The sequence below is a fragment of the Vigna radiata genome, chromosome 2 (assembly GCF_000741045.1).
Source record: "Vigna radiata var. radiata cultivar VC1973A chromosome 2, Vradiata_ver6, whole genome shotgun sequence".
Taxonomy (NCBI): Eukaryota; Viridiplantae; Streptophyta; class Magnoliopsida; order Fabales; family Fabaceae; genus Vigna; species Vigna radiata.
In genome coordinates, this window is record NC_028352.1 from 14,169,788 (window position 1) to 14,186,475 (window position 16,688).

General features: G+C 33.5%; 1 protein-coding gene across 1 annotated transcript; it reads left to right on the forward strand.

The window, feature by feature from the left end:
- The first annotated feature begins 11,318 nt into the window (after nt 1-11,318).
- LOC106780721 (protein disulfide-isomerase 5-4-like) lies at nt 11,319-14,829 on the forward strand. The gene is made up of 7 exons (XM_014669039.1): nt 11,319-11,474; nt 12,259-12,347; nt 13,523-13,580; nt 13,697-13,869; nt 13,978-14,035; nt 14,556-14,596; nt 14,748-14,829. Exons 1-7 carry the CDS (start codon nt 11,319-11,321, stop codon nt 14,827-14,829), a joined length of 657 nt encoding a protein of 218 aa, XP_014524525.1.
- Nucleotides 14,830-16,688: the final 1,859 nt, after the last annotated feature.

The following is a 16,688-nucleotide window of genomic DNA, read 5'->3' on the forward strand; positions in this document are numbered from 1 at the left end:
AAAAACACAACTCTTACACCATCAAATATAGTGAAAATTTTAAACTTTATTTTATTGTCTGAAATAAACAAAAACATTTGAGAATAATAATTAATTTAATTACAACTTAAAATAACGTACTAAAACATAAATTACTTAATTTTCAAACATTTTGAAAACTTTGATAATAATTTCTCACTTGTCTCTCGCTCTCGCTCTATATTCATTAGCTTCCGTATAAATACGATCATCGTAAGTGAAAACTACAACCACAAAATGCAAGAGTAAGCTAACAGAATATACATCATTGCAATATATAATAATACAATTATCAATTACTATTTAAGCTCATAACACCTTTACTCAAATCAAATCCACCACACAATAAAACATTGTCAATCCATACTTCAATCCAGGTAAGCCATGTTATCACCACTACCCACTACGTTTTCTTCCATACTCCGGCCACTAGACTTGTTCACCAAAATAGGGTTTACTTACTAAAGCAGGACTTCCACAATTATGTTTACCAATGTAGGGCCAGCTTACCAAAGCAAGACTCCATCGATCCTATTTAAAAAAAATTGGACCTGCTTACCAAAGCAAGACTCTCTCGGTCCTGTTTACCTAAACAGAACCCATTTACCAAAGCAGGACTTTCATGAGCATGCCTCCAAAGTACAGAAATGTGATATAAGAAATAAAGTGATCGCAAACACAAGTACTATAGCAACTCCATCAACCACTAAAGAGTATAGTTCAAACTAAAATCCTATCGCTAAGAGATACTTACCCAAATTAACAAAGCCATTAGCCCTTACACGGCCAATCTACACAATTGTTTTGTATGATAATTTATGCATGCCTTCATAAAACCAAATACTCACTACCACTACTCGTTTCACATTAGTGATATGAGTGTTAAGACTCCCTAGAGTTTCTCTCTAAAACTACTATCAAAGTCTCTTAAAGAGTGTCTAGAAAAGCTCTCTCCAAAAGTCTCTTAAAATTGACCTGAAGTGTTGTATCTATAGACTTTGACAGCGCGACTCTAGTAGTGATTCATAGCTCCAACTGTGAGGTTTCCTTCATATGTGAGTTTTCTCTATAGCTTAAGTAGTAAGTTCCTAGGCTGGAGCCTCTTGAGATTACTTCATGATGAATGGTTCTTCATGGTTTGAGCCTTACGTCGAGGTTTAAGGAAACCTTTTTTGCTGGGTTTTGTTCATGGCTCAAGCCCTCAAATAGCGTTAAAGCCGTGTTGTACAAAATTCTTTGAAAACTGTATGAATTCTTCATATTTTCTTCAATATATGCAACTTTGACTCTAAAATCTTTTATTCCTACAAAATAAGTAAAATTGGGATAATTAAAATGAATTTTATACATAACCAAAGTAAGATAAGTAGCAATTTAACATTGAAATTAACTAATACTAGACACTTATCAACACCCCCAACTTCAAACTTTGTTTGCCTTCAAACAAATCTTAAATTTAAACTATCTAGCATATTTACAGACAAAAGGTTGGTTCACAATCTAAATTCGTTGGTTGCTTTCTTTTCAAGCAATGCAAGATCAGAAAAATGTACACATTTCATTCAATTTTCAAAAATAACACCTTTACTCAAATCAAATCCACAACACAATTATACAATTATAATGCATATGATTATTACCACACCCTTACACATACATTTACATGGAAAACCCCCAAGTCTCATAACTTTATTCTTCCTTAACATCATACCCTCCGTTGAGATAACCTAACAACCATACATACATGCACATGGAAAACCCAACACAAATATTACATAAACCCTATGTCCATGCATGCATAAACCGTTTCTCAACAAGAGCAACATACAACTAAAATCATAATCATATAAACATATATAAAAAAGGATTATTAATCCAAATAACCAAGAGCACATATAACATACAATAATTAACAAATAAAGGTAAATTTCTCCATACCTTGGCCAATCCTAGAGCTTTATCTAACTTCAAAAATACAACAAGTCCTTCCTTGCAACTAAGGTTTTTTTTGTAGTTCTTCCTCTTCTCTCCTAGAAAATGTCTCCTCTCTCCCTTAACTCTCTAATTTTCGTTTTTTATTTTAGGGTAGCAATATGCAGACCCCTTTTTCTCTTCTCCTTCTTATCTTCTTCTATTATATCTCTATCTTTTTAATTAAAATAATATATCTCACTTAATCTATAAAACCACCCAAATTTCCTCTCTTATTTTTATCTTATGTATTATTTAAAATATCAACAACCACCAAATATTTCAAAGATTCACATGATCTTTCTATTTTGTTTTAGATTTTTATTTTTATTCTTTTCTTTTCTACACCCCCATAATTTAATTTTTGTGCCATTTAATGAGGGTAAAATGACTATTTTGTCCTTGGGCCCAAAGTACAATTAAAACTAAAATTTTACCTTAACTCTCTTTCTTTTTAGAATTTGGTCCACACCTATTTAATCCTAAATCACCCTCCTATCATTAATCCAACACATTATATTGGTAACAATGTAAAACAGATATTCATACTAAAGATTCAATAAATCTAAATATATCAAATAAGCACATTTAATCATATTCAGATTTACAAGAATGAAAGCGGAAGCAGAAAGACCAACCTCCAGCCATTGTTGTATAATTGCTTAACTTCTGGTTTCTGAACTCTTGCTCTTAAAACATGATGGTGATGTATATGAAGTAAAGAGTAGGCTCAGTGACCTGATATGAAATTTTATGTAGTACTCCAAAAACCATCACAGAGTATTTAATGTTAGAAGAGATTGTTGTGGGAATCATGGGAACACCCACACACGTTTTAAAAACGGTTTTTATTTTAAAAAAAAATGGACCACTTTCAGAATATTAACTGCTTTTATAATATTAATTGAAAAATAAATAAAATAAATGGGAAAAGATATAATCTTAAAATATAACCTCTTTTCTGTATAAGGCTAACATTCTCCCACTTGGTCCATTTTATTCAACCATCAAACGTAATAAGAGACCAAATATATGAATCATGGTGATATTTCCTCTAATAATGAGTATTATCTCCCATGTATTACGTACGATGTATTTAGTCTCACATCACAATCTCTTAACTTTAATGAATAAACCATATGTCTATTTTAGGTCACAATTAAATAAGTTTTCTCAAAGTAACTAATTATGTGCACAAATAATTGAGCAAACATTAAACTGAATAAGAGTTTTATCAAAATGAAAGTACTTACAATGATTGTCACATCATGGAACCAAGTCCCATTCGCGTTACATGATCCTTAAAATTCTTTGGTGGCATGCCTTTAGTTAAAGGATCAGCAATCATCAACTCAGTGCTAACGTTCTCAATAACCACTTTCTTTTCTTTAACACGTTCTCTTATGGCTAGATATTTAATATCGATGTGCTTACTTCGACTTCCACTTTTATTATTCTTAGCCATGAAAACAGCAGCAGAGTTATCACAGTACAACTTCAGTGGCCTAACAATTGAGTCCATAACTCTAAGCCCAGATATAAACTCTTCAACCATACATAATGTGAAGAAGCCTCAAAACAAGAAACGAACTCAGCTTCCATAGTAGAAGTAGCAGTCAAGGTCTTCTTTTTGCTACTCCAAGATACTGCTCCATCAACTAACATAAAAATGTAACCAGATGTTGATTTTCGTGAATCAACGTAACCAACATAGTCTGAATCGGAGTAGCCAATCACTTCTAAATTAGCAGTTCGTCTATACATGAGCATGAAATCTTTTGTTCCTTGAAGATATCTCATTACTTTCTTTGCAGTTTTCTAGTGGTCAACACTTGGATTACTCTGATATCTTCCTAAAACTCCAACTACAAATGCAATGTCAAGTCTAGTACAAACTTGAGCATACATAAGACTTCCGACAGTTGAAGCATATGGAATATTTTTCATCTGTTCCCGCTCAAGATCAATTTTCGGGCATTGACTTAATTCAAGTTTGTCACCCTTTACAATGGGAGCTACACTTGGTGAATAATTCTTCATGTTAAACCTCTCTAAAACTTTGTTGATATAGGTCTCTTAAGAGAAACCTAAAATGCCGTATTGGGAGAGAACCTGGCTCTGATACCATTTGTAACGCCCCGACAACTTACAAAGACTGCTGACTGCCCCCACACATCAACACAAGGCTTTCCAGTGTGCTTTGTCCTCACTTACACACTTTTCGAGAAAACTTCCCGGAAGGTCACCCATCCCATAATTACTCTAGGTCAAGCACGCTTAACCATGGAGTTCTTATGAGTTAGGCTACCGAAAAGCAAATGCATTTGTTGATATGAGTAGCCAAATCAATTCCTTTAAGTTATCCTTCAACTGTATAGTTCCATACCTATACAGTCTCTAGATCCCTCTCATTCCGGTGTATGTTCGATTCGTCCATGTACCCCTTCCACTGGAAGCCTGCCAGGAGCCGCTCCTTGTTCGTGCCCCCTGCACCATGCCTCTTGCACCGACGATCACTCCCCGTCCTCGTCAGTGCCCGGGTGTCACATCATCCACATATAAAACAAGGAAACAAATCTTACTCCCACTGACCTTTTGGTATATACATTGATCCATGATGTTTTCTTCAAAACCGAATGAAGTCATAACATCATCAAATTTTAGATACCATTGGCGGGAGGCTTGTTTTAATCCATAGATAGATTTATTAAGCTTACATACCAAGTGCTCACTGTCTTTAGAAGAGAATCCTTCAGGTTGTTTCATGCAAACCTCTTCCTCTATATCACCATTAAGGAATGCTGTTTTCACATCCATTTGATGTAACTCAAAATCAAAATGAGCTACTAATGCCATAATTTTTCGTAAAGAATCCTTCTTAGACACAGGAGAAAAAGTTTCTTTATAATCAATTCCTTCTCTTTGAGTGAATCCTTTGGCAAAAAGTCTTGCCTTATGTCTCTAAATGTTGCCTTTTGAGTCTTTCTTGGTTTTAAAGACCCATCTACATCCAATGGATTTTACACCATCAGGCAACTGAATGAGATCCCAGACTTTGTTGGATGCCATAGAATCCATCTCGTCTTTCATAGCATCATACCATAGGTTTGATTCTTTAGAANTCATGGCTTNTGAAAANGTTTCAGGATCATTTTCGGCTCCAATGTTGTAATCTGATTCTTGTAAATACACTTCATAATCACTAGAAACTGCTGGTCTTCTGATTCTAGTAGATCTTCTTAATGTTGTCTCAACATCTTGATGAGAAGCTTGTTGTTCAACTGGTTGTTCAACATTTACTTGTTGGTCCTCGTCAACAACTTGATCTATATTATCCTTCTCAGCAGTTTATGGAATTTCAATTATTGGTTGTCTAATATGTTTTTGAACTGGAGGAGCGTGAATGACTACCAATCTTTCATTTGATTGAGAGGTTTGAGCTTCATAGTGATCTTTTTCAAGATCAACGTNTTGATTTAAATCACTCCCACTAATCAAATCATTTTCAAGAAACTTTGCATTTCTTGATTCCACAATCCTAGTGTTATGATTTGGATAATAGAATCTATACCCTTTGGACTTTTCAGCATATCCAGGCAAGTCTCAAAATCAGTAAAATCCAAAGTACTAAGTACTCCTTCATTTACTAATCGCTTAATTCTCTCAATGGAGATATGTCCCAATCTTCGGTGCCATAAAACAGAAGAATCCTCATTCATAACACATCTTTTTAACCCAGCGGAAACATGCATAGAACTATAAGCAGCGTTGTTTTGCAATTTAATAAAGTAAAGCCATCGCATAATTCCCCAAAGCCAATAACTTTGGATTTATTCAATAAAACCAGAATCCATAAAATTAAATGAAAAACCCAAAGGTGCAAGTTGTGAAATAGAAATTAAATTCTTGCTAAAACTAGGAACATAAAAGGTCTTTTCTAAACATAAAACAAAACCACTGCTTAAAACTAAATTGCACGTTCCAATGGCTTCAACATGTGAACTCATCTTGCTTCCTGAATAGATGCATTGTTCACTTCCCATCGGTTTCCTTAGATTTTCCATACCCTGCAAGGTATTAGAAACATGGATTGTAGAACCAGAATCAATCCACCATGTGTTATGATTAAAACTAGTCAAATTAGATTCATAACAGACAAAAGCAAACAAGTTACCTTTCTTTTCCAGCCAATCCTTAAACTTTTGGCATTCCTTCTTCATGTGTCCCTTCTTTTTACGAAAGAAACATCTGGACTCCTTCTTAATAACTGGCTGAGTAGGAATCTTTCCCTTCTTATTAACTTGGTTCTTCTTATTCTTAAACGAAGTGGTCAAGTTCACCTTCTCCCCTTCTTCAATCAATAGCCTTTCTTCTTCTTGAACACGCATGGTCAATAATTCATTAATAGACCACTTGTCTTTATGTGTGTTGTAAGAGATTTTAAAGGGAGCGTAATGGTGAGGCAAAGTGCACAAAATATAGTGCACTAGGAAAGAATCATACATGGTAACTTCCAAAGCTTTTAGTTAAGCCACAATGTCCCTTATGCGCATGATATGATCACACACTCCTCTAATTCCAGTGAGCTTTAAGGATGAAAACTGCATTATAAGAGTGCTGTAAGAGATTTATCAGATGTCGTAAACTGCTCATCAATAGCCTTCAGTAAATCCTTGACATTCTCATACTGATCAACCGAACCCTGGATTCCAACAGAAATGTTAGTTTTTATGAACGTTACGGAGAGGCGATTTGACCTCTCCCATTTTTCATAAAGTTCAATGGCATCTGGAGTGCTAGTCTCAGTAATACCCAGTGGTTCTGGTTTTCTAATAGCATAGTCTATGTCCATCCAGCCTAAATGAAGAAGAACTCTCTCCTTCCAAATCTTATAATTATCTCCTTTCAATTCGGGAATACCACACTTGATATCAAAAATATTCACAGATTGAGAAACTGCAAATTTAAAATCATGTTCATTATCATAATTTGAGACTAAAATGAATGTCATGTTTTACCAATGCAAAACATGTCTTTACCAATAAGTCTATTAACATAAAACTTGCCTATGGGCTAAAGTCTTACTCAATTAGACTCATTTAATCTTATGATAAAACTATTAAATTATATTACATTCCTAATTCCTTTGGGAAAATTAAGAATTATAATTAATATATTATCCTAATTAATTATATAAATGTAACAAAAATCCTGTGGGTATATTTCATCACACTATATATAATTAATTACAATTAATGTTTCAATAAAGTGATCTTTATAATATAATTTAATTAATTAAAGATGTTGTGGCTACTCTCTAATTATCAAAAATTATATTTATCACTAAACATTAAATTATCTTTAGGTCTTATATTTAATCTAAATAAAATATAAGCATCATATATTATAAATATATAATATTTATATTTATATTCTAATTCCACGCGGCACTTAAATCTTAATTGCATGTAAACTGTGCATATCATAACAGCATAATGTATATGTATACATATTACACGCATATAACAGCAATGTGAAAAAAGCACTTTGAATGAAAAGTTCAACGCGTCATTCTATAGAATGCCTCCAGCACACCATAACATATTTTATATATATATATATATATATATATATATATATATATATATATATATATATATATATATATATATATATATATATATTAACGTGCTATACCAGTAATAGGAAAAGAGATCTAATAAAAACGTAAATAATATATATTTATATACATGTATGAAAAGCAATCAGTGTGCGTAGAGTGAAAAGACAATTCTGGACTAAAACCAGAAAGAGCATGTACAGTGTTAATAAAACCCAGAAGCAAAGCAGCGTCTCCAGTGCGTGTATATGCAGCAGATAAAGAAGAAAATAAAAATTGAAATATAGGTTTCTGAAATATGCCCAAAATGAAACGCAAAAACAAATCTCGTTTTTATCATCTTCAACCTCTCACATGGTTACAAAATGCGTATACCAAACGCGAACACAGGAATACGTGCGGGTTTCAGCATCAAAATATTTCACAGAAAATTTCACAGAATATTTTCTTCTTTCTCCAGTATCAAAACAATTAATAAAATTAAAAACACAATACACAAAGGAGTGAACCAAAAAAGGTAGAGGATAAACATGCTCTGATACCAAATGTAAAACAGATATTCATACTAAAGATTCAATAAATCTAAATATATCAAATAAGCACATTTAATCATATTTAGATTTACAAGAATGAAAGCGGAAGCAGAAAGACCAACCTCCAGCCATTGTTGTATAATTGCTTAACTTCTGGTTTCTGAACCCTTGCTCTTAAAACACGATGGTGATGTATATGAAGTAAAGAGTAGGCTTAGTGACCTGATATGAAATTTTCTGTAGTACTCCAAAAACCATCACAGAGTATTTAATGTTAGAAGAGATTGTTGTGGGAATCATGGACACACCCACGTTTTAAAAACGATTTTTATTAAAAAAAAAAATGGACCATTTTCAGAATATTAAATGCCTTTATAATATTAACTGAAAAATAAATAAAATAAATGGGAAAAGATATAATCTTAAAATATAACCTCTTTTCTGTATAAGGCTAACACACACCACCCAAATCGTTCTAATAAAAATATATCAATCATATGTTCCACTTAATCAATAATAACATTAAATAATAAACATAATAATCATAATTTTAGAAAACAATTAATCATCAAAAACCAATTATCAAACAATACTGTTTAAGTGTCATAACCACATTATTCCCTAATTACCACATTTTCTTAGGGTCTTACATTTGTCACATCTTTTATATTGATCAAATGTATCTCTAAAGAGTGAAGACCAGGAGAAACCAGCTTGTAGGACCTCTAAAGCAGTCCTTTCTCCACTAAAATGGCTTTTGAAAGGTGAGTTATGAAAATGCCACTATAATGTTCATTCAATCCTTTAGAAAAGGTTGTTATGCCAGCCTTTGCATTAATGTATTTGGATGGGGAAGAATCTGGCTAGAAACTTTCTTTCTATATCATCCCAACTTGTTAAACTTTGATTTGGATGAGATTGAAACCAAATCTTGGCCTTTCATATAAGTGAAAATGAAAAGAACTTAAGGTAAACAACTTCTTCATCATCAGAGTTTGTTCCAAGTGTTCCACATAATTCATAGAATGTGGCCAAGCAACTAAATGGGTTTTCTTGATCTAATCCAACAAATTGGTTTGTTGTTATTAAAGTAACTAATGCACGGTTTATCTCCACTCCTTTTGTAGGCTTAACTTTGCTTGATAAGTGGCATGACCCTTGTTGTTGAATATAATCTCCTAGTAATCCCCCTTGATCGTTGCTTGCATCCATTTGATTAAAATAATTTGCTTCCAAATCAAGATCTAAATCTACGTCTTCAGTCCGCGGTTGTAGTTGTGGAATCAGAGTTTATCTCTATTTTCTATTCTCGTCGTTGCGCTTCTTAAGTATGCGTTTTACCTCTAGATTGAACAACAAAACCTAATTTTTCTTCTCCTTTGCATACACAACAACTAAAACAATGTGAGCAACGTTAAAGCACAAAGATTTATGAAGAAATGAGTGTAAAAATCAATAAAACAGTAACAAGTGTCATATCCACACTTAAATACATATTTTTACTTATCAATCTGGTTTAAACAAATATTTTCTTGAATCAAATCCCCAACAACAATACGACAAACTTTTTGGGAGTGCGGTTTGCAACCCGAAATATACCAACAAGTAATTGGATTATTGTAGTATAACAAGTGTCATATCTACCATGATTTGACAAAAAATACAATGTTTTAACTATTTTAGTCTTTTGTACAACAATAGTTGTGTTTAAGATGTGTTGAAAACAAGTTTGCATTGATGAAAATGTTGTAAAATAAGTTGGGAATCCATTTAAGTGACTAAATGAGTGACTTTTAAATAGTTTAACCATGTTGAAGCTCGACTTCACAACTTTTCCCTCTCTTACATCCGATTTACCTTCAAATATGAAGCTATAAATAATCTAGTCTTGGGAGTTTAAGTAGGTGTAACTCTAGGTCCATCCCTGGCAGCTAGAGCCTAAGATCGCTACCCTTGAGTATGATTTCTTAGTGTGTATTTGAATAGGTCACTTGCATCAAGATTAAGACTTTATTCCAGTTGCACATCCTAAACTTATTTGTAACATCTAGTAACCCACAGGATAACCGATTGGACTACAACTCAAGACTAGTTTCCACTCAATCTTAAGTCAATGAAGTAAAATGAGTGATCAGTTCATCCGACATTAATCATAAATTAGTGAACAAACTTTAGATCAAAAGAAATCATACATAAACGAAAGGTATTACCGACTTCAAGAAATTTCAAAGTTGTTTATGTCTCACTCTAAACATGGAGATTTAGCTCCTCATGAATGATAAAAAGAAATACAAGTAAGGAAGATAATCCATCTTCTAATCCTTTAAAGATAGTTTTATTAATTACAGAGGATGTGCGTGAAAAGACTCTCTAGAGTCTCAATCCAAAAGTGCTCTCAAAAGTATCTAAAACTGAAGTCTCGAAGTCTACAAAAGTCTCCCAAAACAAATATAGAATTCTAGTATTTATAAAAACTGACAACATGTCTCCAGTAGTGGTCAACCGTGAGATTTCCTTCCTATGTGGGCTTCCTCAATGGCTTTAAGCAGTGAGTTTTTATGTTATTTTGAAAATGTGAGGATGCGCGAAGAAAATTTGTGGGAGTGAAGAAAATTGTTATTTTGAAAATTTGAGGATGCTTCAAGAATTTGGAAGGAGGAAGCTTGCGGAGGTTAATGAGAATGAGAGATTCTTGTTTCAATGGTCTCAGATTTTTAATTAAGAATGGAAATCTATAATTCGTTTTTAAATATTTGTCAAAATGACATATTTCACCTTCAACAATGTCACGTCTTTCCTCCATCCCTAAACATTAAAATCATTTAACACGTCATCCTGCCACCCGTGCACAATTTTTTAACATTGTTAACTATTTTTAACGGTAGGAGTTAAATTGTTTCAAATTGATACTTATAAGGACTCAATTAGAAAGGGAATACCTAACAAAAATAGAAACACCTAAATGATTTAATCTTTTTTTAATATATTCAATTTTTTCGTTAGTCACAAGAGTGGGAGAGACGGGGACGAAGAAGCCATAGGGAAAGGCCAGCTCCTTCGATACAATCTATAGCTATGACGCTTTGTGTTTCGGAGACGTTTTTTCTCCTTATATAAAATCTATAGCTATTGCGCTTTCTGTTTCGGGGGCTTTTGTTTCTACCTTTTTCGCCATCATGATTTCTGCAACTGAGCTCAAATCCGTTGATCTTTACAGGTTGGAATCTCTCTGTTCTTCCTTTCTGTTTCAATTGACTAGCGAACGTGCAGAAGCAGAATCCTTGTTTTCTGTTACAGAGTTGGAATTTGTTGTGCTCACTGTTAAGCTCTTTGTATAACGGTTCATTCAAACCGGAGTCCACACCGTAAGAAAACACTGATACTGATATTTTTCTGTGTCAGTGTGCTAGAAGAGGGATAAGATTCGAACAGAACACAAGATACTAGGAGCTAAATAACTCGAAGAATCTCAAATTACAATAAGTTCTATAATAGAAAGAATCTCGAGCCTTTCTTGATATAGAGAAAAAAAAAAAAAGAAGAAGAATCACTTGTGTCTATCAAAAGCAAGAGAGCTTTTCAATCATTTTCACACTATCTATTTGTAGGGTTAGTTAACAAGTAGTTATCTGTCAAAAGCTAACTAATTTAGTTATAACTACTGAAAATCCAGACTCTGACAAAGAACTTGTTCATTGCCTAGATTCGATTCTTGTGTGATTGGAAGTATTTCAGCGTAAATTTTTTTACTAGTTTTGTGGTTATGGATTTTAACACTTGCGGTGTAAATTATACGAGCAATTTGGGAATGCAGGTTTACTTTGTTTTTTTTTTTTTCTTTTTTTTTTTAAATTAGGAATGATCTTGTTATGTGCTTGTTGTTGACTTGTGTTGTCAACAGAAAAATCCTGAGAGGTTTGACTGAGGCGCGATTATCCATAATGGCAGTTCTCTCCATGATGTTATTGTTTGGAATGGTCAGTGGCTGAAACTTCCATCATGTTTATGACTTGTGAATTAAAAAATTGTAATTTAGATTGATGTTAGGTCCTATACTGCTTTCGGAGAACTCTAATTTCCAACATCTTAGATATTTGTCTTGCATCCTTGTTTCAGGAACCATGTTATTTGGCTGTTAGCGCCTCCACATCTGTGATTGTTTACAAGAGCTCTGATCATTACTATTTACGTAATTTCAATAACAGGTAGAACAATATCTAGGCATTTGCTGTTTGTTGTTGAATAGGGATGTTTTTCTAAGATGAATGCTCATATCTTAACTATTGTTTAATATTACGTATTTATTGGTGGGTTTGTGGTTTTGTTGAGTCTTCGTATGAACTTGTTATATGACAAGGAATGAGAGCTTCAATCTACTTCTATTTCGAAATTAAGGCGGGTTAGGGGTTGATACCTTGTTTTCTGTGTCTATTGATTAATTCATGAATCTAAACGCTTTGTAGTTTCACCATAATCTTGAAATTCACTACGGTAGTGTTCAGATACAGCATTAAAATATTCTAAGGAATTTAAAATGCACGGAAATTTATTTATTTTTATTTAATTATTTTCATTTTTAAATTTTTTTGTTTAATTATTTTCATTTTTAAATTTTTTTATTTAATTATTTTCATTTTTAAATTTTTTAATAAGTTTAAAATTCTTACATTTCAAAATCTTTGTTTGATTGGATAAAGTAATTTAATTTTCAATGTATGTATGTAGAATTTTAAATATTTATTTAAAAATATGTATAACATAGATATATAAGGAAATAGAAGGTATATGCAAAGGAGAGAGAATGCCACGTGATTTGAGAAACAACAATACAATAAACAAAAATGCTAATGTTGTAAGAATCTATTAGAAACAAGATGAGATTATCTAAGATTGATTGACATTTTGAACTTGATCCAACATCAAGTAAGTTCGAAGTGGACTTGACTCAACCTGACATTATCTTACTTGATTCAACTCACTTTGGCTTAACTTGACTCTATATGAGCTCAACTCTCCTCGACTCTATGTGGCCTCGACATAACTCAAACTCAACTTAACATGGCTTTGACTAGCAACACACCTTCAACACCGTAGGGTGGACTATATATAGACTTTTCTTCCTTCGATACACACATTCAACTCTCATTATGCCCCTTGCTAACAATGATGGCTTGTGAAATTGACATGAGGTCAATGTGAAGAATGCCTTTATCTCTCACATTTCCTCAGTTTTTCTAAAAGCATCTAGTCCTCCCCAACTCATTTGGACGCCACAGCAAGTGTATACTCAGTACATTCAGTCAATTTAATGCCTATTTGTAAACTTTATCTTCTTCTTTCTCTGTTGTTGTTGGCTTATTGCTTCAACATATTTTTGTAGTTTTCTTGAAGCCTCACAAGGGTTTGCATCAAATGATGTGAGTGACGTGATGGAAACAGTTAGTTTCTGTTACTCCATTTTCTTATTAATTTTATGCTTCCTAATGATATGATATTTCATCCCATTCTTTGATGTCTTAGGCCTTCTGCTTAATATTTTACCTCTTGTTTTCAGGAAAGAATCAATATAGCAAAAACAGTTCTTGATTCAAATTCAAGACCGACTGGCACTGAGTTTCGTTCAGGTACGGTTACAAATGCTGTAAAGCATGATGATGAAGTAGATGGAGAATCTGATGAAGGCTCATTTTCACTCACAACACTTAATTTTGATAATTATGTTAATCAGTAAGTGGCCACTTCTGAGAATATGTCATTTGAATTTTCCTTGTTTTAGCCAAGTTCCTTTCATTTCAAAATGTATTATTTACTATATGTTTCAAAATACTTATGCAGGTTCCCAATTACAGTTGTAAATTTCTATGTACCTTGGTGTTTCTGGTCTCAGCGTTTGGTAATAATTTTTATCATGATTCTGTATGGTAATAATTTTTTTTATCATAATCTGTATCTCTTCATAAGGAAATAAGATTGGCACCTTCTTTGTTGTTTCCTAAATAATTATCTCTTCATCAGCTAATAAGTTTTTTTATCATAATTCTGATGTCTTTGTTGTTCCCTAAATAGACTGGGTTCAGTTTCAACAATGTCTCATTCCTTAAAAGGGGAATTTCCCTCTCAGTAAAAGCCTCTGAGTAGCAGTGGCAAAGGCTATTTCAAGTGCATCTTTCATCAGTTACACTTTAGCAGTGACTAAAGCAAAAATATGATTTATAATATTGAATAACGTTACGACGAGCGTGGTTGCATTTAACCCATATAAGATTGTTAGCCATGTGGTTTGATGCAATGAATGAATCGTGTAGAAGTTCTTTCCCTTAATGAATGATGGCTGGTTTATAAATTTTAACATTTTTGGTGGATTAATAGATTTTAAACTTTACATGAATTTATCTTGTACTGGTTTCTTTCAGAAACCTGCTTGGGAGAAAACAGCTAAAATTATGAAGCACAGGTCCTTTATTAATTGATTCATTGTTTCTCACACTTCTTGAAATTACATTTTAGAAGATAGATTTTCCCCTCTCCTTTGTAGATTTAGACTTATTTTTTATCATAATTCAATGTCCGATATGTATTTGATAAATTTGAATTAACTTTAATAGGTATGACCCAGAAATCGATGGGCGCATTATTTTGGCAAAGGTGGATTGCACTCTAGAGGCAGATTTATGCAGGAGGTATTAAATCAAAGAATAACCATACTTCAAATGTTGTTCAATACCCAACATATTTTCTGTAAAATAGAAGAAAACACAAACTATATAATTGAACTCTCTAATTATGTATATTTCATTAATGAATAGCATAGACCTTAAATAGTGGCAAGAATAATAAAAATCAGTAATAATGACAAAACCAAATCATAATAACAAAATCAATCAAATTGAAAATGGTAACACAGTAATCATATACCGAATAAACTATATGACACAAATAAAATTACTAATGAATCCCTTAGATTTAAGTTTATTGAACAAAACTCTCCCACAAATTTAAATCTTTTCATCCTTTAATATTGCACTCCAACTTTCTATATCCATCATCCGACATCAGGTTTGTTTCTTCCATTAAGAGTTGAATTCTTCATTTTTTTCATGTTGGTTAAGCTGTCTTTCACTTTGACCAATGCTTTTGCCAACTTATTTTTAATTATGGCCAACATTTTCTTAACCTTAACCAACATGGTTACCTCTTTTTCACCTTGACCAACATAACTAACCTCTTCTTTGCTCTGATCGACTTGTTCTTTGCTTTGTTTGACTTCTCAGTAAACCTGTCTAACTCGTTCCTGACCTTGGTCGAACTCTCAGTGCCCTTGGCCAATCTCTCAACAACATTGGCCAACCTCTCAATGACATTGGCCGACCTCTCAACCATCTTCTCCCAGTCATCTTTATCACTTTCAAAATTCGATTTCAGTGGTGACTTTGTTATGATGGTGGTTCTCCTTGCTAACATTGGCAAGCTCTTGTTCCAAGTTATTTTGTGCCAACTCCTTCCATATTTGGTTTTTCATGCTGAAATTCTTCACCTTTTCTTGAAGCATCCAATTGAGTTTCCAAAGACATTGTATATCCTCATCTTTTTCTTTTAGTTTCTTCTTCATGGCTTCTTGTACCATTTTCACCATCATTTTCGATTGCCTCACTTATTGCTCCTCGAACTCCAATATTTTATCATGTTTTATCCTCACCATTTCTATCTCCAAGTTCACCACTCTATCATCATGACCACCAACATCTTTATGGAGTTCTTCACCTTCACCAAGCTCTCTACCGAACCTTCTGAGGTCTTCATGGCCACTGTCAAGCTCTCTACAGTCAAAACTGGGCTCTCCATGGACCTTACCGAGCTCATTGCACTACTCAGTATTGTCGAGTTGTCCTTGCTATCCTGCATACTTGATCTCTACGCCATCATAAAACCCGGACACAGCTTGACTTCTGCTCTACAACCTATCTATTCAACGTCTGACTTCCAACTCGGGAACTCGGAGTGTGAGCTTTTTGCCATCAACAAAATTCCTATCTCTTCCTCTTCCTCTTTAGTAAGGAGATTTGTCTCCCCCTTTGTATTAACTCGAAAATACTTCACAATGTGTCCGACCTTACCACAATTGTAACATTTTGTCGATCTGCTTTCGTTTGCATAATGGCCATGCTTGCCACACTTAAAACACTCCACTCTTGACCGACTTCCTCGGTCTTTTCCTTGTCCTCGGCCACACCAATTTTGTTGATCGATTTACTTTTTGTTGTCATCCTTAAAATCACCTCTGTAACGTCCCTCAAGACCTCAACCTTGAGTGTTTCGAGTTCCTCCATTCACGTCATGTTGTGCTTGCAATGCTTGAGCAAATGGCTAATAGTTCTTCCTTCTTCGCTTTTTGTGCACCTTAAGCGACTTGGGAAGCTCTTCAACTGAGAGTGTTGATAGGTCCTTTGACTCCTCAATGGCACAAACTATATTTTTTAAATCATCGATTAATGATCTCAAAATTTTCTCTACAACCCCGATTAGATGGCATTGGTTCTCCATTCCTA

Bases quoted from the DNA above. Each gene is read 5' to 3' on its own strand.
- LOC106780721 (XM_014669039.1), top strand. From the start codon at position 11,319: ATGATTTCTGCAACTGAGCTCAAATCCGTTGATCTTTACAGGTTGGAA. The intron at 11,475-12,258 runs GTATAACGGTTC...TCCTTGTTTCAG, and splicing joins TGCTCACTGTTAAGCTCTTT to GAACCATGTTATTTGGCTGT. The intron at 13,581-13,696 runs GTTAGTTTCTGT...TCTTGTTTTCAG, and splicing joins TGAGTGACGTGATGGAAACA to GAAAGAATCAATATAGCAAA.